This window comes from Erinaceus europaeus, chromosome 4, assembly GCF_950295315.1.
Source record: "Erinaceus europaeus chromosome 4, mEriEur2.1, whole genome shotgun sequence".
Classification (NCBI taxonomy): Eukaryota; Metazoa; Chordata; class Mammalia; order Eulipotyphla; family Erinaceidae; genus Erinaceus; species Erinaceus europaeus.
In genome coordinates, this window is record NC_080165.1 from 86,167,782 (window position 1) to 86,187,127 (window position 19,346).

A 19,346-nucleotide genomic window follows, 5' to 3' on the forward strand; every position below is an offset into this window, starting at 1 on the left:
TACCAACTATCCTCAAAACGGAGACCCCCCCCCCCAACTCTTCATATGAACTTTTCTAGCCTTTAGGTTCATGATCATTCAGCAATTTGTTTGACTCTATATATTAACTCTTTTTTTCAGCCGCCAGGCTGCAGATGCTAACATGATGCCAACCAGACCTTTCTTGAATGGACAACCCCATCAATGTGCCCTAGAGCCCCAATTCCCCAGAACCCCACCCCACTAGGGATAGAGAGAGACAGGCTGGGAGTAGGAATTGACCTGCCAACACCCATGTTCAGTGGGGATACAATTACAGAAGCCAGACCTTCCACCTTCTGCACCACATAATGACCTTGGGCCCATACTCCCAGAGAGATAAAGAATAGGAAAGCTGAAGCCCCACACCTATGGACATCTAATCTTTGACAAAGGGGCCCAGACTATTACATGGGGAAAGCAGAGTCTCTTCAACAAATGGTGTTGGAAACAATGGGTTGAAACATGCAAAAGAATGAAACTGAATCACTGTATTTCACCGAATAAAAAAGTAAATTCCAAGTGGATCAAGGACTTGGATGTTAGACCACAAACTATGAAATACTTAGAGGAAAATATTGGCAGAACTCTTTTCCGCATAAATTTTAAAGACATTTTCAATGAAACGAATCCAATTACAAAGAAGACTAAGGCAAGTATAAACCTATGGGACTACATCCAATTAAAAAGCTTCTGCACAGCTAAAGAAACCACTACCCAAACCAAGAGACCCCTCACAGAATGGGAGAAGATCTTTACATGTCATACATCAGACAAGAGTTTAATAACCAACATATATAAAGAGCTTGCCAGACTCAACAACAAGACAACAAATAACCCCATCCAAAAATGGGGGGAGGACTTGGACAGAATATTCACCACAGAAGAGATCCAAAAGGCTGAGAAACACATGAAAAAATGCTCCAAGTCTCTGATTGTCAGAGAAATGCAAATCAAGACAACAATGAGATATCACTTCACTCCTGTGAGAATGTCATACATCAGAAAAGGTAACAGCAGCAAATGCTGGAGAGGGTGTGGGGTCAAAGGAACCCTCCTGCACTGCTGGTGGGAATGTAAATTGGTCCAACCTCTGTGGAGAACAGTCTGTAGAACTCTCAGAAGGCTAGAAATGGACCTACCCTATGACCCTGCAATTCCCCTCCTGGGGATATATCCTAAGGAACCCAATACATCCATCCAAAAAGATCTGTGTACACATAAGTTCTTGGCAGCACAATTTGTAATAGCCAAAACCTGGAAGCAACCCAGGTGTCCAACAACAGATGAGTGGCTGAGCAAGTTGTGGTATATATACACAATGGAATACTACTCAGCTGTAAAAAATGGTGACTTCACCGTTTTCAGCCAATCTTGGATGGACCTTGAAAAAATCATGTTGAGTGAAATAAGTCGGAAACAGAAGGATGAATATGGGATGATCTCACTCTCAGGCCGAAGTTGAAAAACAAGATCAGAAAAGAAAACACAAGGAGAACCTGAACTGGAATTGGTATATTGCACCCAAGTAAAAGACTCTGGGGTGGGTGGGTGGGTGGGTGGGGAGAATACAGGTCCATGAAGGATAATAAATGACATAGTGGGGGTTGTATTGTTAAATGGGAAACTGGGGAATGTTATGCATGTACAAACTATTGTATTTACTGTTGAATGTAAAACATTAATTCCCCAATAAAGAAATAAATTTTAAAAAAAGAATAGGAAAGCTGTTACAGGAAAGGATGGGATACGGAGTTCTGGTGGTGGGAATTGTGTGGAGTTGTACCCCTCTTATCCTATGGTTTTTGCCAGTGTTTCTTTTTTATAAATAAGTAAAAGAAGAAAAAGGAAAGCGGGGGTGGGGGTGTCAGGTGGTAGCGCACGAGGAGCAGAGTGCAAGAACCCCTGTAAGGATTCCGGTTCGAGTCCCTAGCTCCCCACCTGCAGGGAGTTGCTTCACAAGCTGTGAAGCAGGTCTGCAGGTGTCTATCTTTCTCTGCCCCTCTCTGTCTCCCCTCCTCTCTCAATTTCTCTCTGTCCTATCCAACAACAACAATAACAGCAATGGCAACACTAACAATAATGGCAACAACAAAGGCAACAAAATGGGAAAAATGGCCTCCAGGAGCAGTGGATTCATAGTGCAGGCACAGAGCCCCCGCAATGACCCTGAAGACAACTAACTAACTAACTAATAAATAAATAAATAAAATATAGAAAGCTTGGGAAATAGCTTAGAGCAATGACTTACATGCCTGATCCCCAGAGGTCGTAGGTTCAATTCCTGGTATCACCTTATGCCAAAGAAGTTCTATAGTCTCTTGTCCCTTTCATTTTCTCCCTTCCTCTCTCTTCCTCTCCGTCGTCTTTCCCTCTTCACATAATAAATAAGTAAATATTTTAAAAAAATATATAGATATTTGTGATTTGGTAGTCTTCTGATTATTTGTATATTGGCACAAATTATTTGATACTCTATATGATTATTATATATTATAGAACATAAATAGGAAGTCAAGTTACCCTTTTTTCTTGCATAGAATGAAATTGCTGGCCTAAAACCAAGACAAGAAAGATAAATTAAAATATAAATTGTTTCTAAAATTTTGTTTTAAAGAATTTTGAAAACTTTCTAAACTGGTGACTTTTACAAATCCAAACTCTCTGGTGATATAAAATTTAGTTTTATGGGCTGGGAGATCACTCACCCCAAGTAGAGTACATAATTTACCATGTGCAAGGACCAAGGTCCTCTGCCACTACATGAAAGCACTACAGCAAAGGGAAGCTTCATGAACAGTGAAATAGTGTTGTGCTGATCTTTCCTTTTCTGTCTTCCACCAGCTATCTGGTTAAAAAAATAAATAAAAAGTCCACCAGAAGCAGTGGAATTGCATAGGCACAAAGCCCCAGCAAAGCTCTGACATCAGAAAAGAAAATTAATAAAATTTAGCTGTATTTTAATGTTGAGTTGTTTATATTGTGTCATGGGAGCACAAATCTAATGCCTGGGGCCTATGTGACGCTACAAAGGAGTTTTCCTAGACTAGTTTTCTTTTTGCCACCAGGATTATTGCTGGGGTTTGGTGCCTGCACTGTGAATCCACTCACAAGTCTCCCTCCCTTCTTCCCTTCTTTTTATCTCCTTCCTTCTTTCCTTTATTCCATCCATGCTCTTCTTTTTATTTATTTTTTTGATGTGGTTTTAAAATATTTTAAGCTATTTTTATTATTGGACAAAGACAGAAAGATTGAGAGGGGAGGGGAAGATAGAGAGAGGAAAAGAGACATAAAGATACCTGCAGGGAGTCGGGAGGTAGGGAAGCGGGTTAAGAGCACGTGGCGCAAATTGCAAAGACCAGACTAAGGATTCCGGTTCGAGCGCCTGGTTCCCTACCTCCATTTCTCTCTGTCCTATCTAGCAATGACGACATCAGTTACAACAACAATAATAACTACAACAATAATAAAAAACAAGGGCAGCAAAAGGGAAAATAAATAAATATAAAAGAAAAAGAAAGATACCTGCAGCACTGTTTCAACACTAATGAAGCTTTCCCCCTGGAGATGTGGACCAGGGGCTTGAACCTGGTTTCTTGTTCAATGTAATGTATATGCTTAACCAGGTGTGCCACCGCCTGCCCCCCTTCCTTCCTTCCTTCCTTCCTTCCTTCCTTCCTTTCTTTCTTTCTTTCTTTCTTTCTTTCCTCCAGGGTTATTGCTGGGGCTTGGTGTCTGTACCACAAATCCACTGCTCCTAGAGCCTATTTTTTCCCTTTTGTGGCCCTTGTTTTATTATTGTTGTGGTTATTATTATTGTTGTTGTTATTGATTATATTGTTGGATAGGACAGAGAGAAATGGAGAGAGCAGGGGAAGACAGAGAGGGGAAGAGAAAGACAGACACGTGCAGACCTGCTTCACCGCATGTGAAGCGACCCCCCTACAGGTGGGAGCCAGGGGTTTGAAGCAGGATTCTTACAGCAGTCCTTGCGCTTTGAGCCATGTGTGCTTAACCCACTGCGCTACCGCCCGACCCTCTTTCTCTTGCTTTCTTATTATGACAGTGACAGAAATAGGGGAAGAGTAGGGAAGAGAGAAGGATAAAGAGAAACACCTTCAGCCTGCTCCACCACTCATGAAGCTTCTCCCTCACCCCCACAGGTGGGGACCAGAGGATTGCACCTGGGTATTTCTGCATCATAACTTGTCCACTTTAATAGATGCACCACTTCTCAGCCCCTCTTTATTGTATTAAGAGAAACAGACAGAAAGACAGAGAGACACCATAGTACTGTTCTAGCATGTCTGGTGCTTCCATATGGGGCTGGTACCTAGTGCTTCATGTACAGGAAAGCATGCATTCTATCTGCTAAGATGTTTCTAAGTCTCTTAATAACTGCTTCTAATTAAAGTCTCTAATTTACCATATTAAGAGTTCTAGAGGACCCTGAGCTTCTTATCATGATGAAACTAATTTGAAAAAAAAAAAGACAATAAAAGAATAACTTAACCTTGGATAGTAAAATAATTTCCAACTTATGTGACAATAAAATGCAATTTTATATTATCACCTATGATTTCTTGAACTTCATTCTGATTCATAGCTGGTTTTACAGCCTTGTCCCTTGAAGTAGAAGATTTTGCCCCAGTCAGGCTGTGTGTCGCCATATATTCATTTGTGTAAAGTACTTGCATTAAATCATTAATAAACTTCTGAGGCTTGCTCTTGTTACAACGGGCAATCTGCCATTTTTCAATCTTGAACTAAAGAATAAAAATAAAAGTTGGAAAAAGAAAAGTATTATTTAAAGAAATATACTGCTAAGAGAAAACATACCAGAAAACAAAACCAAAATTCTTTAAGGCAATACTTTGTTTTTTAAATGTATACTTTTCTTTTTTTTTTTAATTTATTTTCCCTTTTGTTGCCCTTGTTGCTTTTTATTGTTGTTGTAGTTATTACTGCTGTTGTTATTGATGTCACTGTCGTTGGATATGACAGAGAGAAATGAAGAGAGAAGGGGAAGACAGAGAGGGGGAAAGATAGATACCTGTAGATCTGCTTCACCATCTGTGAAGCAACTCCTTGCAGGTGGGGAGCCAGGGTCCCGAACCAGGATCCTTCTGCCAGTCCTTGCGCTTCGTGCCATGTGTTTAACCCACTGCGCTACCACCTGACTCCCTTAAACGTATACTTTACATTTCATGGGGTAGAATTATTTTAGATAACTCCCAATATTCATGGGTTATTTGTTCTACAATATTCACAAATTGTGTATTCTGAATTTAATACTTTGAGAACTAGTTCCATTCTCAACTCTACCAACTAAATATGGTAGACAAAGTAATTATCCATTGAAGGTATCCACACTGAAATCCCAGAACTCTCAATGTGCTCCCTAATATGAGAAAAATAACTTTATCAATGTGATTAAAAGTAAATCCCCTGATCTGGGAAGATTATCCTGGATTATCCAGGTAGGTTCAATCTAGCCAAAAGAGACTTTGCATACAGGGAAGGGAGGCAGAAAACTGAGAAAAAGGAGATACAAGGAGACAAGAGGGGCCTGGTTGTGTTGCACTTGGTTGAGCATACACATTACCATGTGAAAAGGACCTGGGTTCAGTCCCCTGATCCCCAGCTGCAAAGGGAAAACTTCATGAATGGTTAAATAGTGCTACTGGTCTCTCTCTCTCTATATCCTTTCCCTCTCAATTTCTCTCTGTTTTAAAAATAAAATAAAAATAAAAAAGGAGGAAAAAATATGCAAAGAGTTGAGAGATTTGGCATACCACAGCTAGCTTTGAAGATGGAAGAAGTGAGCCATAAACCAAGGAATGTGGTTGCTTCTTGAAAAAGAGACTGACCTTAAGTTTACAGTCAATAAGAAACAGGGAACTCAGTTTTTTTAAAAAATATTTTTATTTATTTATTATTGGATAGAGACAGAAAGAAATTGAGAGGGGAGGGGAAGATAGAGAGGAGGAAGACAGAGAAACTCCTGTAGCATTGCTTCACCACTCATGAAACTTCTGCCCCTGCGGATGAAGACTAGGGCTTGAACCCTGGCCTTGTGCACTGTAATATGTGCACGTAATATGTGTGGAAACTCAGTTTTAAAACCATAATAAACTGAATTCCACACAAATGTAAATGAGTAGGAAACAGATTCACTCAAAGAGCAACCAGAAAACACACCTGCCAACATCTTAAGGTTTGTGGCCTGCAGAACACTGAAATAATAATTTGTGCTATTATAAATTACTAAATTTGTGGTAGGAAACTGACACACCAACATTCAGATACTCTAAATATTAGTAGTTATTTATTACTTCTGAAGGATATATTTTCTGAGGCTAATGTCTGATTTGAGCAAAACTCTTAATTTCTGTTTCTTGGGTAAGAGAAATTGGGAAAACAGAAAAAGAAGTGTGTTTCAACAGCCTGTAGAGGTTGTAATTTACCTTCTCTCAATGGTTTCAGTTTATATCTAATGCATATATATCTTTATAATTTTTTCTTAATGCTACTGGGCTTAGTGCCTGCACAGAGGAATCTACCTAGAGGCCATTTTCCTTTTTTTTTTTTCTCTTTTCCTTTCTTGACTAGAGACAGAGATAAATTGAGAGGGAAAGGGGATATAAAGGAGGAGAGAAAAAGAGAGACACAACTAGCACTGCTTTACCACTTATGAAGTTCCTCCCTGTATATGGGGACGGGGCTTGAACCCCTTTCATTTTAAATTAGGGGGGGGGGAGAAAGGCACCACAGAACTGAAGCTTCCTTCAATACAGGGAGTAGGGGCTTGAACCTGGGTCACATTTATGGCAAAACAGCACACTACCCAAGTGAGCTATGCTGCCAGTCTTGAATCTGGGCTTTTTTGTGCTCAGTAATATGTGTGCTCTACTGGGTGTGCCATATGGCCCCTCCATATATAGCTTTAGGCATGGTTATTTTTCTTTTTTATATTTTATTTATTTATTAATGAGAGGGATAGGAAGAGAGAGAAAGAACTAGACATCACTCTGGTACATTTGCTGCCGGGGATTGAACTCAGGACTTCATGCTATAACCACTGCACCACCTCCTGGACCATGGGATGGTTAGTTTTCTAATTTAAGAATTTAATACTTTAGAACCTGTAAGATAGCAAAATGGGTGAAGTGTCTACACTGCCATATGTCTGACCCAAGTTCAAGGCCCAGCACCTTATGAAAGGTGTAGCAATGGAGAAAGTTTCGGTGCTCTGGTCTCCCCTACTCTAATCTTGCTATATGAATGAAAAAAGTGACCCAGAGGGGTGAAATCACGAAAAAGAAAGAAGGGAAAGAAAGAAGAAATGAATTGATACTTGGACAGCTACATCACTATTCAGTTTGACTTGAATTTTGTAAATGGATGTTGTACACATTCTAAGTTTATTGTAAAAGTAGCTTAGTGAAATCATAACTTTAGGGTTATAACCTAGAGTTGCCTTAACTTATTTGATAAAGGAATGGAGGGTGATTCATCCAGTAGAGTGCACACATTACCATGTCCAAGGACCTTGGTTCAAGCATTTGGTCTCCATGGGTGGGGGGGGCGTGTGTGTGTGTGGGGGGAGGGAAGCTTCACTAGCAGTGGAATAGCTTTGCAGGTGTCTCTTTGTCTCTCTCTATTTTTCTCTCTCATACTCTATAACAAAATGACTGATGGGATATAGTGGAGTCATGCAGACATTAGTCTCAGAGATAACCTTGGTAGTAAAAAAAAAAGACTTTTTTAACTCTTTATTATATTTCTATATTTATTTGTATTCCAAAGAATGGTATAGTAGTGCCCAACTGACCTGTGTCTCATCAATATGATGTTCTTCATCAGCTTTCAAGGAAATTGGTGAACTGGCATTAGAATTAGAATTACTGCATGTGGACACAGATGACTCTGATGAGGAGTTGTTTGCTGCTCTCCAGAGGGTGGCGCCAGAGGTAGGCATTGTTCCTCCACCCTTAAGGAGGGTCTCTGCCATGCTAATCAATTCTTCAAACTGGGTGACTGCATGTGGTAACACTGGAAAGGTGAGAAACAAATAACAATTTAAAATAGGAATTTACAAATAGATTTAACAACAGGAGCAAATATATTTTCTTATGTGTGTATAGGCGTAGAAATATGTGGGACATTTTAATACCTGCCACCTTCATAAAATAAAAGCAGTGGGGTCAGGAGGTGGTGCATGCAGTTGAGAGCACAAGTTACCATATGCAAGGACCTAGGTTTGAGCCCCTACTCTCCATCTGCATGGGTGGAGTAAATACTTCATGAGCAATGAAGCATGTCTGTAGGTCTCTTTCTCCTTCTCCCTCTCTATCTCCCTTTCCCCTCTCAGTCCTATTAAATAAAATATAAAGGAAAAGAGAGAGAAAGAAAAAAGAAAACTGGCTTCCAGAAGCAGTGAATTTGTAGTGCAGCCCCAGCAACAACTCTGGTGGCAATAAATAAAATAAATACTCCATCAAGGTCCCATCCATTTTTTTTTTTTGAGACTAGAACAAAAGCTACAAATGTTTATCTGGAACCAGAAAAGACCTAGAATTGCCAAAACAATCTTGAGAAGAAAGAACAGAACTGGAGGCATCACACTCCCAGATCTCAAATTGTATTATAGGGCCACTGTCATCAAAACCACTTGGTACTAGAACATGAATAGACATACTGACCAGTGGAATAGAATTGAGAGCCCAGAAGTAAGCCCCCACACCTATGGACATCTAATCTTTGACAAAGGTGCCCAGACTATTAAATGGACACCTTTTAAAAAAGAAAGCAGGGGGTCGGGCGGTGGCACAGTGGGTTAAGCGCACGTGGCGCAAAGCGCAGGGACCGGCGTAAGGATCCCGGTTCGAGCCCCCGGCTCCCCACCTGCAGGGGAGTCGCTTCACGGGCAGTGAAGCGGGTCTGCAGGTGTCTATCTTTCTCTCCTCCTCTCTGTCTTCCCCTCCTCTCTCCATTTCTCTCTGTCCTATTCAACAACAAAAGCAACGTCAACAATGGCAATAATAACCGCAATGAGGCTGCAACAACTAGGGCAACAAAAAGGGGGGAAAAATGGCCTCCAGGAGCGGTGGATTCATGGTGTAGGCACCGAGCCCAGCAATAACCCTGGAGGAAAAAAAAATAAAAAAAAAGCAGAGTCTCTTCAACAAATGGTGTTGGAAAAAATGGGTTGAAACATGCAGAAGAATGAAACTGAACCACTATATTTCACCAAATACAAAAGTAAATTCCAAGTGGATTAAGAACTTGGATGTTAGACCAGAAACTATCAAATTTCATTCAAGGTCTTGTGCCTACCTGCAATGGGGGTGATGTCGTGAGTGGTTAAGAATGCTTCGGGACTCTCTCTGACTCTCTCTCTCTCCTCCCTAGGTCCTCATCTCTCTCTGTCTTTATCAAAAGGAGGAGGGGGGAGGAGAAGAAGGACCACTGGGAATGGGTGGATTTGTCATGCATACACCAAGTTCCACTGACAACCCTGGTGGCAAAATATAGATATATAATAATAATAATTAAATTAAAATTGAAAAATTACTATGCTGTGCAGACTGTCAACATTTGCTAACCAAATCAGTATGTTAAATGTTAGGGACAAAACTGGGAGCAAAACTAGATCTGATCCTAGCCTTTTGGAACTGAGATGGTGTAGGAATATTATTTACATAACTGTGTTTGGTACTAAGAATTTAACCTATTCATAGGTTTCCAACTCTCACCCTAGGTTGAAATAGCCCCAGTGATAGGAATTCCTCAGACCATACTAGATTAAATTTAAAATAAGGAATTTCTCAGGGTGAAGACCATCACACTTAATTGTCTACAGTGTCCTTAGAACTCCTAGCAATTTGCCACACCTGGAATGTCAGAAAGACAGAATCTAAGTTCAACCAATCAATCAGTCAGTCAATCATGCCTTCATAATTAAGTCTCAGAAACTACTCTGGACACCTGAGCTTAGGTGAATTTTATAGATAAGCAATACTATGTAAACATTCTAACACATAAATACATACTCCAACAACAATAGAAGCTCTACATTTGGAAACTATCCTGACTCTGCCGCAAGTATTTCATTATTTGACACCTTTTCCTTTCTTTTCCTTTATCTTTTTTCTTCTCTCTCTCTCCCTCCCCCCCACCCCCACCTCCAGGGTTATAACTGGGGCTCGGTGCCTGCACTATGAATCCATTGCTCTTGGAGGCCATTTTTCCTATTTTTGTTATAGTTGTTGTTGGATAGGAAAGAGGGAAATTAAAAAAAAAAAGAAATTGAGAGGAGGTGAAGACAGAGATGGGGAGAGAGAGACAGATATCTGCAGACCTGCTTGCAAGGCAACACCCCCCCCACATACACAGCCACTGATAAGCTCTGGTTTATGGTGGTGTGGGAGACTGAACCTAGGACTTGGATGCCTCAGGCAAGAGAGTCTCTTTGCATAACCATTATGCTATCTACCCCCACTGAGGGTAAGAATTTTTTTAAAGTTATAACTATAACATATAGCTACTATAGTGAGAAATAATGAAATAATTATTTAATACTATTTAAAAAATCTCAATAAATGGTCAAACATCTCTGTGTTATTATTTTTTGTGTTTGCTATTATTTTATTTATTTTCCCTTTTGTTACCCTTGTTGTTTTTTATTGTTGTTGTAGTTATTACTATTGTTGTTATTGATGTCATCGTTATTACATAGGACAAAGAGAAATGGAGAGAGGAGGGGAAGACAGAAAGGGGGAGAAAATGACACCTGCAGACCTGCTTCACCACCTGTGAAGCAACTCCTCTGCAGGTGGGGAACCAAGGGCTCGAACCAGGATCCTTATGCCGGTCCTTGGGCTTTGAGTCACGTGTGCTTAACCCACTGCGCTACTGCCCAACTCCCTGCTACTATTTTTTATTATGACAGAGAGAAATAGGGAGGTGGGGACTGGGGGCTGCAACCTGGGTTCTAGTACATGGTAACTTGTATGCTTTACCAGTTTGCCACTGCCCAGCGTCTTTGTTTGAATCAGGATACATACATTCCAATTAATTGCTGTAATTTTCATATAAACTATAAGTTTATATTCCCCCTCTCATTATTTTCCTTGCAATTTAATAGTTGAAGAAACAGATACTTGTCCCATAGGGTTTCCCATTTTGGACTTTGCTGATTGTTTAACATATTCAGTTCCCTCACCAGATGTGAACTGACAGATCTATTTAAAGACTTGATCAGATTTCGGGGGTGGTTTAACTTCCATTGGGTGGCAGTTAATGCACAGTTAGCGTATTTCATGTGATGTTAGCTGTCACTGGTGACCACTGTTTAGGTTTGTGACATCATAAGGAAATACAACATTCTTTTTTCCTTCATAAATTATGTAGAATTCTTCCACAAAAAGTAAATTCGTATTATCAACTATTCGGATAACCTGATAATTATTTCATATATTAATAGTAATGGTAGTATAAATACATGTTTTTGGGGAATCTGTTTCTGCCAGTTTTCAAATAATGAGTTGTTACTTTTGAATGGCCTTTACGTTTCTGTCCTTTTGATTACCGTTATGAGAACAAGAGGTAGGTATCTACCCATTGTGAATATCATCGTTAGTGATGTTCAAAATTTTCCTTTGGCCAGTGAAAACCTCTTCCAGTGGACACATTTACAGTGTTATTTAAAAAACATGTTACTTATTTATCAATCACTGGATATAGACAGAATGAAGTTGAGAGGGGAAGGGGAGATATATAGAGAGTGAGAGACAGAGATACTTACAGCATTGCTTCACCACTTGTGAAGCTTTCTCCCTGCAAATCGGCTCCAGGGGCTTGAACTTGGGTCCTTGTGCACTTTGATGTGTGTGCTTAACCAGGTGCTCCACTTGCCTGGCCCCTTCACAGTGTTTTCTAACCTTTTTTTTCTTCTGATATGATAAAATGTTCATATATACTTCCTATTGAAGGATACTGACAAAGCTCATCTTTCCCAAGTAAAAGAGTGGTGGACTCTGTCATTTACCCAAGAAACTCTAAGTCTTTGGTAGGAAACTGTATGAAAAGACATCTACATACTAGGAGTGTTTTTGTTATTGGCTTCTTATTTCTGTTTTGTGATCAGTGACAGAAAATGTACAATATTAATTTTTAAAGATACAATTACATAATTTTATCTCATACATGGTAAATGTATATATATATATATACATATATATATAGTTTATGTAGTATATAAGTATAAACATACATAGTAAAGTTATAAAATTCCCACTAAAATTCACAATCTACCTGTAGTTATAAAGGAGTATTGGTGGGAGTGAAGATGTGGAGGAGCACAGTAGACTATAGTGGAGGAGAAGTAGCACTTCCCTTTTTCTGTATTGGGGGGGATTAATGGTTTACAGTCAACAGTCAAATACTGTAGTTTGTACAAAAGTGGCACTTTGGTGGGTGATGAGGTGTAGCAACACAAATTTTGAAAAGATATGAAATTTTACCCCTGAAGCAATGCAGTCTTGTAAAACAGCATTTGGTCCAAAATAAATAAGTAAATAAATAAATAAATAAATAAATAAATACTTGTAATTCTGTGGCTATACTGCCCTGAGTTGGCTTTTTCAGATAGAGGCAGACACACAGAAGAGAGACAATATATCACCTAATTTTCTCCAATCACCGTAGTATTCCCATATGGTATATAAGGGGCTTGGACATGGCAAAACTTTTGATGCCCTCCTAAGTGAGCTATCTTGGGTACAAAAAAATAATAATAATAAAATTAATTAACATAAATGTATATATAAATTTAAGCTGTATAGTACGTGTATAGTATGCCACATAATGTGAAATGAAAACCTAACCTGAACCTGTCCTCCTCTGTACACAATGGAATATTGGGTTTCTCAGTGTCATTTATTGAATAATTTACTCCTGTCCTGATTACATTCAGGGATCACTATATAATTTTCCAAGCCCATTGCAATTGGAAATGCAGAGAACCTTGTTCAAAACTTCCCAAGAATTTGAATATGGTAACATTAGAACTCCCACATTATGGTCATCTATTTTTTTTATTTAAGATTTTTTACAAAGGGGAACAAACCATTAAATGGAGGAAGGAGAATCTCTTCAACTAATGGTGTTGGGAAAAGTGTGTTAAAACATGCAGAGGAATAAAGGTAAACCACTATATTTCACTATATGCAAAAGTAAAATCCAAGTGGATCAAGGACTTGAATGTTAGACAGGAAGATATCATATACTTAGAAGAAAGTATTATCAGAACACTTTTTTTTAAAAAAGTCTTTTTAATTTATTTATGAGAAAGATAGGAAAGAAAGAACCAGACATCACTCTGCTACATGTGCTGACAGGGATTAAACTCAGGACCTCATGCTCAAGAGTCTAATGCTTTATCCACTGTGCCACCTCCTGGACCACTCAGAACTCTTTTCCTTGTATTTTTTTTATATTTATGTTTTTTTATTGATTTAATTATTGATCAACAAATCTGTTTGCTTCTAAATTTTATAGTCATCTTCAATGATACAAATCCAATTGCAAGGAAGACTAAAACAAAAATAAACCAATGGGACTACATCAAATTGAAAAGCTTTTGCACAGCAAAAAAAAAAAAAAAAAAAACCACCACCCACTCAACTAATTACACAAAAGAAAATAAGATTTATTTCCTACTCTCTTCTGGCAGCATTAGCATTGTTGTCATTCTTTAGAAGAAACTCACTAAAATCCTAGGTGTATTTCCTCCTCAATTTGAGGCCAGACCCCATGGACCTAATACTGGTTTGGATACAACAAATGACCATCAATGCTTTAATATCTGGGAGAAAGTCTAGGCTCATCAGATAAAGAAGGGACTACAAAAGCTGGAAAAGGGAAGAGATTGGCTCACTTAATGATGGCCTTTTTGGTCACAATGCTACCCTATCACCTGGGTTTCTTTCCAGGGAATCCTAGGATTCCCCCATAGATACAATGGGCATATATATATATATAGATACAATGGGCCTAGACTCTTCTCTCCACGATCACTGGTCACTTCCATCAGGAACATCTTCCTAAGACCTTTTTACAGCCTCTCAAGGACCATGCCCTAACTATAAAGTAGTAATAGTAGGAACTGCCCCACTTTCTTGAAGGAATCAATTGAAGGAAGACGGGGTTAGTATACTCTGCCCCTGGAAGAAAACTGTTATTGAAATGAATGCAGTCTAGAATGTTCCTAGCTGTGTCCAAGGACTATGAGCTCAACTAACTAGGACTTGGATGTTATGTAAACTCTTTTGCTAAATATAAATATACTTGGCCCCTGGGTCAGATAATTGTGGTAAACAGTTAATTGTATTTATATATTATTTTCAAGTTTGGGAGCTACTGTCTGCCCTAATCCAGCTTTCTGGCCCTATTCTCAACTTTAATACCATTTTCCCAGACAAAATTTTTGTCCAACTCCATGTTAACTATCAAGGTCAAGCACAAATTACCAAAATCATGAACCCCTAGGAACATACCTTAAATAGACTTCCTAGGTTTTTTTTTTTTTTTTTCACTCTAAAATCCTTATTCCCACCTGCTTTATTCTTACTTTCTGGCTCCTGTTTATTAAATATTTTATCCTGCTTTATATCCTAACTGCCTTTCAATTGCAGAAATTATTGATTCCATCCTGACTTTCCTGGGCTGCTGACTTCACCATTGTGTCCTGGAACCTCATCTCCCCAGAGGTCTACCCAGCTAGGGAAAGATAAAACAGGCTGAATGTATAGATAGACCTGTCAACACTCATGTCTAGTGGAGAAGAATTACAGAAGGCAGAACTCCCACCTTCTGTACCCCAAAGAGAATTTTGGTCAATACTCCCAAATGTTAGGGGAAGATTACTTGAGGGCTCTGACACACAATTACATCAGGGCCCATAGAGAGGAGGGAAACAAGGAAAGACATTCAGAAGTAGTAGGTGTAGGTGTGACTTAGAAAGGAAAAGAAGTAAGGACCATAGGAAAAATAAAGGGGCCAGGTGGTGGCACACTTGCTTAAGCACACAGTACTATGTGCAAGGACCCATGTAAGGATCCAGGGCTTGAGCTCTGGCTCCCCACCTGTGAGGGGTGTGGGGCGATTGACAAGCAGTGAAGCAGGTCTGCAGATGTCTGTCTTTCTCTCTCCCTTTCTATCTCCTCCTCCTAATCTGTCATATCCAATAAAATAGAAAATGACCACCAGGAGCAGTGAATTGGCAGTGTCAGCAACAAGCCCCAGCAATAACCTGGGAGGCAAAAAAAAAAAAAAAAAGAAAGGGAGAAAGAAAGAAAGAAAATATGAGAAAATATAGATAGATAGATAGATAGATAGATAGATAGATAGATAGATAGATAGATAATGACAGATATAAAGTTAACCCATCTCTGTGACCTTGGGAGAACCATTGCAGTTTCCAGTGGAGGGAATGGGGACACAGAACTCTAGTTGTGGTAATGGTGTGGAATTATCTCCATTATCTTGTAATTTTGTAAACCAATATTAAATCATTAATAAAAAAAAATTAAAAGGGCCTGGTGGTGGCTCACCTGGTTAAGTGCAGGCAGTACTTATTGTCAAGGACCAGATCAAGGATCTGGGTTTGAGCTGTTACTCCCCACCTGCTTAAGAAGCAGTGAAGCAGAGCATTGGGTAGTAGCACAGCAGGTTAAGTGCACATGGTGTGAATCGCAAGGACTGGCATAAGGATCACGGTTCAAGTCCCCGGCTCCCCACCTGCAGGAGGGTCGCTTCACAAGCGGTGAAGCAGGTCTGCAGGTGTCTATCTTTCTCTCCCCCGCCGTCTTCCCCTTCTCTCTCTATTTCTCTCTGTTCCTATCCAACAGTGATGACACCAATAACAACAACACTAATAATACCTAATAATAACTACAACAACAATGAAACAACAAGGGCAACAAAAGGAGGAAAAAAGCTAATTTAAAAAATAATAAAAAAAAAGAAGCAGTGAAGCAGAACTCCGGTTTTCAGGTCTTGGTGCAAGATAGAGAAGGAGGACCTACACTGGGTATGAAAGTGTTTTACAGAAAACCGAAAAATTTTACATGTGTACCAAAATTGTAATATCCCAATAAAAATATGCAGGTGTCTCTTTCTCTCTCCTTAGCCCACCCTCCTCTCTCAATTCTCTCTGTCATATCCAATAAGATAGGGGGGAAAATGGCCACCAAGAACAGTGGATTTGTAGTGCTAGCACCAACCCTGGAGGAAAAATAATAAATAAATAAATTATAAGAGAAACAAGAAACCACTAGCCAAACAAAGAGACTTCTTACAGATTGGGAAAAGATCTTTACAAACCATACATCAGACAAAAGTCTAATAACCCAAATATATAAAGAGCTTACCAAACTCAGCAGCAACAACAACAACAAAATGACCCCATCCAAAATTGGGGAGAGGATATGAACAGAATATTCACCAGAGACAGATATATGAAAAATGCCCCAAGTCATTGATTGTCAGAAGAATGCAAATAAATAAAACAATGACATACCACTTCACTCCTGTGAGAATGTCAGACATCAGAATGCATAGTAACAAATGCCGGATAGGTTGTGGGGGCAAAGAAACCCTCCTGCACTGTTGTTGGGAACGCAAATTGGTCCAACCCTCATGGAGAGGAGTCTGGAGGACTCTCAGAAGGTTAGAAATGAACCTACTCTATGACCTAGCAATTCCTCTCCTGGGGATATATCCTAAGGAACCAAATGCAGCCATCCAAAAAGTTGTGTGTATACTTACGTTCATAGCAGCACAATTTGTAATAGTCAAAACCTGAAAGCAACTTAGGTGTCCAACAACTGATGAATACACACACACACACACACACACACACACACACACACACACACATACACACACACTGGAGTACTACTAAGCTATTAAAATGAAGAAGTCACCATCTTCACCTCATCTTGGATAGAGCTTGAAGGAATCATGTTAAGTGAGATAAGTTAGAAAGAAAAGGATGAATAAAGGATCATCTTACTTATGGACAGAAGGTGAGGAATAAGAATAGCAAGAGAAACACAAAGCAGAACTTGGACTTGGCTTGCACCAAAGTAAAGGGCTCTAGGAGAGGAAAAGTTTTCAGGTCTTCGTGCAAGATAGAGAAGGAGGACCTAGACTAGGCATGAAACTGTTTTATAGGGAGTCAGGCGGTAGCACAGTGGGTTAAGCGCACATGGTGCTAAGCGCACATGGCACAAAGCAAGGGCCAGTGTAAGGATCCCGGTTCGAGCTCCCAGCTCCCCACTGGCAGGAGGTCGATTCACAAGCGGTGAAGCAGGTCTGCAGGTGTCTTTCTTTCCTCCTCTCTGTCTTCCCCTCCTCTCTCCATTTCTCTCTGTCCTAAGAACAACAACAGCTATGACAACAATAACAACTACAACAAGCACAACAACAATAAAGGCAACAAAATGGGAAAAATAGCCTCCAGGAGCAGTGGATTCGTAGTGCAGGCACAGAGCCCCAGCAATAACCCTGGAGGCAAAAAAAAAAGTGTTTTACAGAAAACCGAAAAATTTTACACCTGTACCAAAAATTGTAATATCCCAATAAAACATTGTTTAAAAGAACTATTAAGAACATTTGTTTAGAGAACCAAATGATAGCTCTCCCAGTAGAGTGCACACTTTACCATGCAAGAGGACGTGGGTTCAAGTACCACATGGGAACATCTGTACCAGGGGAAGATTTGTGAATGCTGAAGTGGTGCTATGGTGCCTTTCCTTCTCTGTCTTCTTCTCTATTGTCTCTATCTGAAATGTAGAAAACTTTGACAGGCCAAAACGAAAATAATATCATTAAGTAAAAAAAAAATTAATAAGTAACCAACATGTACTTGTCTCTCAGATCACTTCCTTATTTTGTTTAGACTTGGAATTTCAGCTGTCCAGTATCTTTTTAGTTCTCTACTGTAGTTTCACAAAGAGGGCTACTGTGACTATGCTATATGAGACTTCTTCCTTAAACTCTATTTCTCGTCTACCAACATAATTTTTACCACATTTCACTTTCTGTGCACCAATGTGTTATATGATTTCTTTATTTTTTATGTGTTTTATGACTTCCCTACTTGGGGTATAAATCTTATGAGAGAATATATATAAAAGATTAAACGATTTTATATAGTTGTACATACCAAAGAGGAATTGAAGCAGAAAGGGATAAAAAACATAGGTATGAAATGGATTAACATTTTAGATGGGGGAAGAGGTTGGGTAAAGATGAATTTTGTGTGAAGATTTGAAGTAAGTGAAGGTCCAAGTCATGTGGATTCTGGAGAAGAACATTCCAGGATGAAGAAATAGCTAGTACAAAGTTTGTTATAAAATTGTACAAAGAACATGTTGGGGACAAGAAGATATTATGGAACTAGTGCACTAAACTTACATGCTTGAGATCACAGAGGCCCCAGGTTCAATCCCTGACACCAGCATATCCCAGAGCTGAACAGGACTCTGGTCTCTCTCTCTCTCTTCATGAAACTAAATGAGTAAACCTTTTTTTAAAAAAATAAATCAAAGAATAGAATAGACTATGTTAAGTTTACTTTTATACCCTCAAAAGCATATGTTGGAGGTCTTTTATTCCCAGTACCTCAGAATGTGACCTTATTTAGAGATAGGATCTTTCAATTTATGAAGTTAAATGAGTTAAACTGCTTTAAAATGAGGTCATTTGGGTGACACCTAATCCAATAGGACTAATATCTTTATGAAAAAGAAGCTTTACCCCACCTGCAGGGGAGTCACTTCACAGGCGGTGAAGCAGGTCTGCAGGTGTCTATCTTTCTCTCCCCCTGTCTTCCTCTCTTCTCTCCATTTCTCTGTCCTATCCAACAACGACAACATCAATAACAACAAAACAAGGTCAACAAAAGGGAATAAAAAGTCACAGCTACTAAACTGTCTCCCCGGCACACACACACACACAAAAAAGAAGCTTGGACTCAGAGAAGAGCTACACAGATTAAACACATGCTGTGAAGGTTGATGTTACTCCTTCCAGAAACAACTAGAAGCTAGGAGAAAAGGCTTTCTTACTATCTTCAAAGAGAGTATGGTCCTGCTGAGACCTCAATTTTGGAATTCTAACCTCCAGGGTTGTAAGATAATAATTTTTGTTTTTTAACCTGCCCACTTAGTGGGTCTAGTTACCAAAGCTCTAGCAAACTATCAGGTATATAACTGGTGAGTATGAGAAGAATTTCATTAGACTGCTAAGGAACTAAT

The 19,346-nt window shown here is 39.3% G+C and overlaps 1 protein-coding gene across 3 annotated transcripts in view; it reads right to left on the bottom strand.

Annotated features, from left to right (window-relative positions):
* Nucleotides 1-19,346, bottom strand: part of BEND6 (BEN domain containing 6) — an 89,144-nt gene that overhangs the window by 16,427 nt on the left and 53,371 nt on the right. For 2 of the 3 annotated variants that reach the window (XM_060190008.1, XM_060190006.1), the window contains exons 4-6: nt 12,337-12,423; nt 7,853-8,073; nt 4,592-4,784 (exon numbers count right to left, since the gene is read on the bottom strand). In XM_060190008.1, the coding sequence (XP_060045991.1) occupies nt 4,592-4,784; nt 7,853-8,073; nt 12,337-12,423 (501 nt within the window). The remainder of the gene's footprint in view (nt 1-4,591; nt 4,785-7,852; nt 8,074-12,336; nt 12,424-19,346) is intronic. The other variant, XM_007516485.3, reaches the window with a different exon arrangement.